Source organism: Cnephaeus nilssonii (genome assembly GCF_951640355.1).
Source record: "Cnephaeus nilssonii genome assembly, chromosome: 18".
Lineage (NCBI taxonomy): Eukaryota > Metazoa > Chordata > Mammalia > Chiroptera > Vespertilionidae > Cnephaeus > Cnephaeus nilssonii.
The window spans coordinates 752,150-761,231 of NC_137089.1; the positions used below are offsets into that span (position 1 = coordinate 752,150).

Sequence of the window (9,082 nt, forward strand, 5' to 3'; positions counted from 1 at the left end):
TCCCTTCCTCTCTGAAATCAACTTAAAAAAAATTTTTTTTAAAGAAGGCCAAATGTGCAGCAGCCAGCACACAGGTCAGCACAGCCAGAGCAGACACGGGAGCCCACAGGGCCAGGGCCAGGGCCAGGGCCACCCTTGGCCCCGGCAGGCTGGGCGCTCCTCCCCACGCCCTCCCACTGCCGCTCCCCTGCTCAGGAGCCCACAGGCCTGCTCCAGCCCCTCCTCCAGCTCCTCCCACCCCCTCCCACTCCCTGGACCTGCACCCACCGGGCTGAGGGGGTGGGGGAAGTCCTGCCTTGGCTCACCCCTGCCTCCCCCTTTCTCCTCTCCAGTCCTGTCATTACTCTTGCCCCCCCCCAGTCTTTGCAGCCCCCCCCCCCCCCCCCGCAGAAGGGGAGGCAGATGAGCTGACGGAGGCAGGCAGCTGGGGGGAGAGGTGGACTTCCCCAGGCACATAGCCAGTGGCTGAGGCCTGCTCAGCCCTCCATGCACAGGCAGAGGGAGAGGAGGGCAGACAGGGAAACTGAGGCAATGTAGGTGGGCTGGGAGGAGCCAGTGCTGGCCTCCAAGTTTATTCTCCAAAACCGGGGCAGGAGAGGACCATACTGGGCAGGGTGCTGGCAGGCAGGGGGAGGGCCCGCTCCACTCAGGACCCCACGGCCCCGCAGCCCAGGAGCAGGCTGAGCAGGAGGGCGGCGGCCACGGTTGCGGGGCTGCCCTGGGGGCCGCTCGCCCCGCCGCCCTGCCAGGGTGGGGAGTTGCACAGGGCGGTCTGGCAGCAGTTCATGGTCATCTCCGTCCCCTCAATCGTCCTGGCCACCGGCTTGCAGGAGTCTGTGCACCACCCTGAGTAGGTGGTCAGAGGCGCCGATTCTGGAGGGGGCGGGCAGAGAAAGGGGGAATCACGCTGGAGGGGGGTCAGGGAGGAGGCCCTCGGCGGGCCGTGTGCCTTGGGGTGTCTGTGGCCACTCACCAGTGTCCCACCGCGAAATGATGGCCTTGCAGAAGCGCTGGCTGAGGGGGCAGCGCAGGGTCTGCTGGCACGTCTCCCCCTTGTGCAGGGACGAGCAGGTGTAGCACCGCAGCCCTGGGGACAGGGGCTCAGCCTCGGTCACCGCCCCCACCCCTCCCCCCCAGCTCTCCCGCAGCCTCTGCCCTCCAGGCCCCCCAGCTGGTCCCAGGCAGAGCCGGCCCCTCCGAGCTCACGCTGGCTGAGGCCTGGGGTGTCAGAGCCACGGGGAATGCAGGGAGGGTGGGGGGGCAGACATGCTGGGGGGTAGGGGCGCGGTGCTGGGAGTCCCGGGCCTCGCAGGCTGGATGCTGGCGCTGCCCCCCGGCTTTACCCCCGTGGGTGGGCCAGAGGAGGGGGGCCCAGCCGTCTGGGTGAGGGCTTGGGGGGGTCTCCTCTGTGCTCCGTGCTCTGCTCTGAGCCCCTCTGGCTCCCTGCTCCCTGCAGGAGCCCACCCAAGCCCGGGCCCGGGCCCCCCACCTTGCCCTCCCGCCCGGGCCAGGCGGCTCCTGGGCTTTGTTGTTGTTGCTCATCCTCCCCTGAGGATGTTTTCCCACTGACTGTTAGGGAGAGTGGAGGGAGAGGGAGACACAGAGAGACATGGATGTGAGAGAGACACATCGATGGGTTGCCTCCTGCATGAGCCCTGACCAGGGCCCGGGCCAGGGAGGAGCCTGCAACGGAGGCATGTGCCCTGGACCGGAACTGAACCCGGGACCCTTCGATCCACAGGCCGATGCTCTACCCATTGAGCCACACCGGCCAGGGCTGCTCCAGTATTTCTGATGGGACTCAACTGGGGTCTGTGTGTCCCTGGCCGCTCCATCCTGGGCCCACTGCACCCCTCTGCTTGGTGAATCCCTGCTCAACCCCCCTCCCTGCACCATTGCCCTCCCCCTAGTGGCTCCGCTGGGCTCCTACAGTGGGGGGCAGTCGAGAGTCCCGGTCAGGGTGCTGATGAGGCTCCCCTCCTTCCCTGCACCCCCTGGCTGGGAGGCAGGTCCCCAGGGGGCCTGTCTGTCCATCACTCCAGCCCCCACCTGGCCTGGACTCCGGTGCCCACAGGGAGGGCTAAGCGTGAGGAGCACATGCCCGCGGCCGGGGTCAGTGGGCGGTACCTCTGTCCTCGGGACCCTCGGCCTCCTCTTCCTCCTCGTAGTCATCATCGTAGCCCTCCGGCCCCAGGTCCTCGTCCTCCGCCCCGTCCTGTGTCTGTCCTCTCCCTGGCCACGGGGACCCCGTGAGCCTCCGCTCCTCGGTGCAGAGGGCGCAGCTGGGGGTGGGGGGGACGGCCCTGTGCGCACCCCGTCCCGTCTCCCAGGCTGCTCACCTCCCCGAGTGTGACCGGGCACCGTCCTCACAGCACCAGCTGCTGTGGCCGGCTCTGGACAGCAGCCCCACCCCCCAGGATGGCTTGCCCACCTGCCCATTGTACAGAGGGGGAAACTGAGGCTGGAGGGGAAACCCCAAAGCTTGTGTTTCAGAGAGGCCAAGTCTGGGGCTTAGGGAGGGGAGCCCGTGCCCCCAGGACTGGCTGGGGCTGGGGCTGGGGCTGGGGAGGTTTGGAGACTGTGGGGGCCCAGGGCAGCCCCCTCCACCTCCCTCCGGCCTCAGACTCTGGCCTCATGCCCTCCTTCCCAAGCACCGTCTTGTCCCCAGGCTGCGGGTCCCCATGGGCGGGGACGGTGTGGCACCCCCTGGCTGCAGCATCGGCCTCTCGCTGAGTACCTGGCCGCTGGCACAGCAGCAGGACGAGCAGGACGGCCGCGAGCGCCTTCATCCTGAGGCCGTGGTCTGCGTGGGTCTGTGCACGCCGCGTATCTGCGCTCTGTCCTGCTGGGGCCCGGGACCCGTGGGAAGTGTGATAAAGAGCATTGCTGGGGGCTTCCTGGAGGCCCCCGCCCCCCCGCCCCCCAGCTCCAGCCTCAAACAATTGGACGGTTTCCCTCCGGACTTCAGGGACCAGGGAAGGGAAGTCAGTGTGGTTGGCCCTGGGGAACCCCATGCATCTGTGCGGCTCTGCCCCAGCCTGACTCCTGCCCCACGACTCAGCCCTGCAGCGCCGCCTGCCAGCCGGGCCGCGCATGTCCTTTACTTTATCGACGTGGAACTCAACTCCCCCAACTGACCTTAAAAAACCTCAGAATAGCCATGGCTGGTGTGGTTCAGTGGTTGGAGCGTCAGCCTGTGCATGAAAGGGTCGTAGCTTCTGGGTCAAGAGCACCACCTGGGTTGCAGGTTCGATCCCTGGCCCTGGTTAGGGTGTCTGTGGGCGGCAGCAAGTCCATGTGTCTCTCTCACATCGATATTTCTCTCTCTCTCTCTCTCTCCCCCCTCCCTTCCACTCTCTCTAAAAATCAATGGGGAAAATATCTCGGGTGAGGATTAACAGAAAACGACACAAAAACTTCAGAATAACTGCAAGGATCTGTGACCACGGAGAGGAAGGAAGCAGCTCGTGTCCTGAGCCAGAAAAATATTACATGGGTGAAGCGGGCGGAGAGCCCACACTGTCCTGTGTGTGAAAAGGGAGGAAGTGGCCCTGCCTCCCAGGCTTTGCATCAGTGCAGAGCTTGGTCCATCTGGCTGCCCCAGGCCCCGCCTCCTGGCTGCCCCAGGCTCCGCCTCCTGGCTGCCCCAGGCCCCGCCTCCTGGCAGCCCCAGGCCCCGCCTCCTGGCTGCCCCAGGCCCCGCCTCCTGGCAGCTCCAGGCCCCGCCTCCTGGCTGCCCCAAGCCCCGCCTCCTGGCTGTCCCAGGCCCTGCCTCCTGGCTGCCCCAAGTCCCGCCTCCTGGCTGCCCCAGCCCCGCCTCCTGGCTGCCCAAGCCCCGCCCCCTGGCTGCCCCAGCCCCGCCCCCTGACTGCCCCAGGCCCCGCCTCCTGACTGCCCCAGGCCCCGCCTCCTGGCTGCCCGAAGCCCCGCCTCCTGTCAGCATGGGGCCCACCCTCCCCAGGTGCTCCGTCCACACTGGCCTGTCCTCAGCTGTGGGGCAGGCCGCACGGGTGGCCGCCTGAGAGCCGGCCGCTGGGCAGCACGTTGCAAATCCCAACCCAGGGCCTGGAGTCTTGGCCTGGGTCCAGGGCTGCAGCCCGGCCGGGAAGACTCAGACCCGCCCCCACCTCCGGTCCCACAGGTGCTGTCCCCTGAGCTGGACACACCCTTCTGCTGACATGGAGGCCACGATCGCCTCTTTCTTCAGCGCAGCCCAGGTGCCTGGTCCTCCGGTGCCTCGTGCCCCGACCTTCAGCGTGTGGGGCCCCACAGAGTGGGGGAGGACTGCTGGGCCCTCTCTCCAAGCAGCGGGAGTGCCCGGAGGGGAGGGCGGCCTGACCTGCGGGTGTCTGTGTCCCCACTGGCCGCTGGGTCTGACCCCAGTGGAACGTGCAGGTGCGGGAGAGAAAGCAGCCTCAGGGGGCCCTACCCAGGCCCGCAGGTCAGCAAGATAGAAACAGGGGTGCTGGTGCTGGTGCTGGTGCTGGTGCTGGAGGGGGTGCAGGGAGCGCACCAAGGGGCGGCGGAGGCCTGGGGGGGCAGGAAGTGTGAAGTTCTAGGCCATCAGGGCTGGTGGGCCTCACGCGTGAGATGGTCCCAGCCCCTCCCTTCCTGGAGGGAGACCCAGTGCCCAGGTGAGGCGTGCCCAGCTCAGAGCAGCCCTTGGCCTAGCCCCAGGTGCCCAGGCCAGCATTGACCCCCCCTACAGCCCCCAGTTCTTAAACTTTTTTTTAAAAAAGAGGACATTGTAAAGAACAATTTTAGGTTCCCAGCAGAATGAAGAGGAAGGGACAGATTCCCATACCCCGCCCCACGCAGACCCCGTGTGACAGCCCTGCGGGGGGGCGGGGGGAGCTTCCTCAGCCCATGAGCCTGCACCACACCTTGTAACCACCGAGTCCCTGCTTCACATCCGTCCGGCTGCGTGGCCGAGCTCCGTGTGTTTGGACACATGTCTAAGGATGTGAGTCCACCATGACAGCAGCATGCAGAGGGTCTCACAGCCCCCCAGCCCTCTGTGCTCCCCTCCTCCTCCTCCCCACCCTCGCCCCGCTGCACCCCCTCCCCCCACGACTGCTGGCCCTGTCACGGTGTCCACGGCGCTGCCGTTGGCGTCTGCCACGCCGGTTGGACTCACGTACTGTGTTCCCTTCTCCGACTGGCGCCTTCGCTCAGGAGCAGTGAGTCTCTCCAAGTCCCGGGATTGAAGGCTCGGGGCCCTGAGCGCCGGATCACAGGCCACCGCCTGGATGGACGAGTTTGCTTACCGCCGCCTGCTGACGTTCGCTTACCCATCGCGGCTGCTCCACCTTCTGACCATTCGGGGCAAAGCTGCCATGCAATCTGTGTGCAGGCTCTGCGTGCACATACGTGTTCATCTCCTTGGGTAAATGTCAACACAGATGGCCCCCCAAACACCCATCTGCCTCCTCCGGGTGACCCCGCCCCAGGGGGTGTGGGCTCTGGGGAGGGGGCTCGGCTCTGAGGGCATCGCTGGCGTCTCCCACCTCAGCGGCAGGTTCAAGGGCTCCAGACACCACGGGGCGCAGGGGCGCGCAGAGCCCTCTGGTGGAGGCTTCCAGGGTGTTTAGGAACTGCCCCCCCGCCCCCACCCCCACCCCAATGGACAGGGAAGCAGACCTGCCGCCCCACTTCTTGGCAGCCAGGAACCGGGGGCCTGAAGGACCCGGAGTGGGAGGGAGCTGACAGACTGAAGCCAGAGCAGAGACGGGCACAACAGGGCCCCGGAGGCGGGCACTGAGCAGCCAAACAGACACTCCCCCCCCCCCCATGCCGCCTCCCGGTCCGACCTCCAGCTCCCGCCCGGGGACCGCGCCCAGCGCCCACCCTCCCTGCCCCCTGCGGCCCCCCCCCCTCCCTCTCTCCACCTGTTGCCCTCGGATCCGAGGTGCAGACGCCCGTGCGTTTCCAGGGTCTCTCTGGGGTTGGCTCGTGGGGGCAGCATCTCCGGAGAGCGGAATCGGGGCCGAGGGCCTTCGGTGTCCCGGGCATTATTTTTGGCCCGGATGTGCGGCGTTCTCTCCAGGACGCCGTGTCCCACAGCGGAGCCTGTCACCTCCGCACGTCGCACGATTGTGACGAGGTTGGTGAAAGTCTGGAAGTGCCGTCTGCTCTGAGGTGCCCCAACCCCCGCAGACCCCCCTCTATGTCCGTGCCTCGCCTGCCCCCCTCTCGGTGGCAGGTCACCCCCACCTGTCCCGGCCACGCCCCTCGGCGACCTCCTCACCTCCAGTGCCCTCCCTCGGCCTCACCGCGCCAGCCCCTCCCGAGGTCACGTCAGCACGGCCACCCGCGGCCGCCCACAGCTCTGCTCCAAGCCTCACCCTCGGGTTTGCAAGGCGCTTCTGAGCCGTCTGTGGGTCAGGGGGGAAGGGTGTGACCCAGAGGGGGGACGGGGACGGGAGGGCCCCGCCTCGGTCTGCACGGGGCGCCCTCTCCTTTCCCTTAAGGGGACCCCAGGACTTCAGCTCCAGGTCCGGAACGTAATCCCATCTGCAAAGACCCTTTTTTCTTTCTTTTTAAATATATTTTTATTGATGTCAGAGAGGAAGGAAGAGAGAGACAGAAACATCCAGGATGAGAGAGAACCATGGATCGGCTGCCTCCTGCACGCCCCACACTGGGGATGGAGCCCACAATCCAGGCCTGTGCCCTGACCGGAATCGAACCGTGACCTCCTGGTTCATAGGTCGATGCTCAACCACTGAGCCACGCCGGCCGGCCGGCAACCCTTTTTTCCTTAAGGTCACAGTCCCAGGTCTGGGGTTAGGATTTGGACATCTTTTGGGGGCCACCGTTCAGCCCAGCACACATCCCCCCCCTCACTATTCCGGGCGCCCCGGGGTCAGGGGTGGTCTCCGCCTGGGAGCCGGGCAGCCCTGCAGGAAACGGGCCGTGTGGGTGACGGAGGTCCCTGCTGGCCCTCGGCTGGCCCCTCGGGGAGGCAGCTGTCAGTCTCTTCGGAAGCAGTCCTTCGTCACACGGCCGCCAGCCACATCCCCAGTCTCCGAGGTGTGGGGGCGTCGGATGGTATCCCCACGAATACCGGGTGGGGAGCTCAGCTGCGCCTCTCCCCGGACCCCAGCCCCGGCCCTTCCCCGCCAGGGCCCGGCCAGGGTCTGCCTGCTCTCTGGGCTTCTGAGCCCCGGACGCCTGGCCGATGGCTGGAGAGCGGCGGCCTCTGACCCTGTCCCTGGTCCTGACCGCCGCGCTCGCCCAGGGTCCTGGGCAACTTGCCAGAGTGGCACCTGTCAGGGCAAGATCCCGGTGCCCCTCGCCAGGATCTGGGCACCTGGGCAGGTCAGGCTGGGAAGAGGGAGGGCAGGCCAGCTGTCACCCCGCCCCCGGCCCACGGGGGGGGGGGGCTTACCGGGCTCTTCGCCCCGAAAGAAAGCCCGTCCTTTTGCCTATCACGGCAGATTGTCACTCGGGTCTGCACAGCCCTGATAGGGTGAAGCTGACCCACGTGGCTGGGAGGGAGGCAGAGTGGCTTGGAAACCGGGATAGGAATCTCTGTCTCCTTGGCAACCAAGCCCGGCGTGGGAGAGCCCAGGTCTCCACTCTCTGGGGCCCAGAGCTGCATTGCCCAGGGGCTGGCCCCACCTCCGGAGGCATTAAATCCCTCTGGACGCCGGGCTCCTGCCCCTACTGCCCCATCGTGCCCCCTCCCCGTCATGCCCCCCTCCCCGTCATGCCCCCCTCCCCGTCATGCCCCCCTCCCCGTCATGCCCCCCCTCCCCGTCATACCCCCCCTCCCCGTCATGCCCCCCTCCCCGTCATGCCCCCCTCCCCGTCATGCCCCCCTCCCCGTCATGCCCCCCCTCCCCGTCATGCCCCCCTCCCCGTCATGCCCCCCCTCCCCGTCATACCCCCCCTCCCCGTCATGCCCCCCTCCCCGTCATGCCCCCCTCCCCGTCATGCCCCCCTCCCCGTCATGCCCCCCTCCCCGTCATGCCCCCCTCCCCGTCATGCCCCCCTCCCCGTCATGCCCCCCTCCCCGTCATGCCCTCCCTCCCCGTCATGCCCCCCTCCCCGTCATGCCCCCCTCCCCGTCATGCCCCCCTCCCCGTCATGCCCCCCCCCCCGTCATGCCCCCCTCCCCGTCATGCCCCCCCTCCCCGTCATGCCCCCCTCCCCGTCATGCCCCACCCACCTGTATGCCCTTTTGCCGCATAACAGATAACCCCAAAAGGCAGGGGCTTAACACAACACCACGTATGGCTCGCAGTGTCTGGGACAAAGTAGAGAGAACTCGGGGATGGCTTCGAGGTCCTGAGCAGCGATGGGGACCTGGCTCATGCAGCAATGGAGGCTGGCGAGTCCAGCACCTGCAGGTCGGCCGGCGGCCAGCGGCCAGGGGAGTCAGGAAGAGCCCAAGTTTCAGCTCAAGTCCAAAGGCCACCTGCTGGCAGCATCCGCCCCTCCCCTGCTCAGGGGCAGTCAGTCTTCAGTTCCACTCAGCCCTCCCACTGATTGGGTGAGGCCCACCACTCCCACGGGAGGCAGTCCGCTCCACTCAGAGCCCACGGCCTCAGCGCTGGTCTCAGCGACTTCCTTCCGAGCACGTTCCAGGCTCCACGTCCCCGCCTCTGGGCTTTCCTTGTTGCTGTTGAAATGCTGCTGCCAGTCCGGCTGCCATCCCGTTAACGCTGACCTCCCTCGCTTTTTGGCTGATTTAAAGGTCTTTCATCTTTTTTTTATTTTTTAAATAGAAATTGACTTTATTTAAAAGTGTATATATCTTATCCTATAATAGGGCAATATGCAAATGAACCCTGAAGGTCTTTTGTCTCCAACGGTTTGCAGTTTGGCGGTGTTGAACGTAGGTGTGGGTGTTTGCTTGTTTGTTTATTCTGTTTAGTATATGTTATGCTTCTCTGGAAATCCTTATCTGTCACCAGTTCTGGAATATTCTCAGGCATAATGTCTTCAAATATCGACTCTCTGTCCTGTGGGACTGATATTACTAGCTCTGGCACACTATTTCTTGTGTATTAACGTTTCTTTCCTTTCGTTTTTAAAAAATATATTTTTATTGATTTCAGAAAGGAAGGGAGAGGGA

The 9,082-nt window shown here is 65.7% G+C and overlaps 1 protein-coding gene across 1 annotated transcript; it reads right to left on the reverse strand.

Annotated features, from left to right (window-relative positions):
• Positions 1–646: 646 nt before the first annotated feature.
• GPIHBP1 (glycosylphosphatidylinositol anchored high density lipoprotein binding protein 1) lies at positions 647–2,849 on the reverse strand (the record flags this gene model as incomplete). Its single annotated transcript, XM_079796501.1, has 4 exons — positions 2,738–2,849; positions 2,128–2,232; positions 974–1,087; positions 647–873 (listed from the first exon to the last, which is right to left on the reverse strand). The coding sequence occupies exons 1-4, from the start codon at positions 2,787–2,789 to the stop codon at positions 647–649; spliced, it is 498 nt and encodes a 165-aa protein (XP_079652627.1). The 5' UTR covers positions 2,790–2,849.
• Between the last annotated feature and the right edge of the window lie 6,233 nt (positions 2,850–9,082).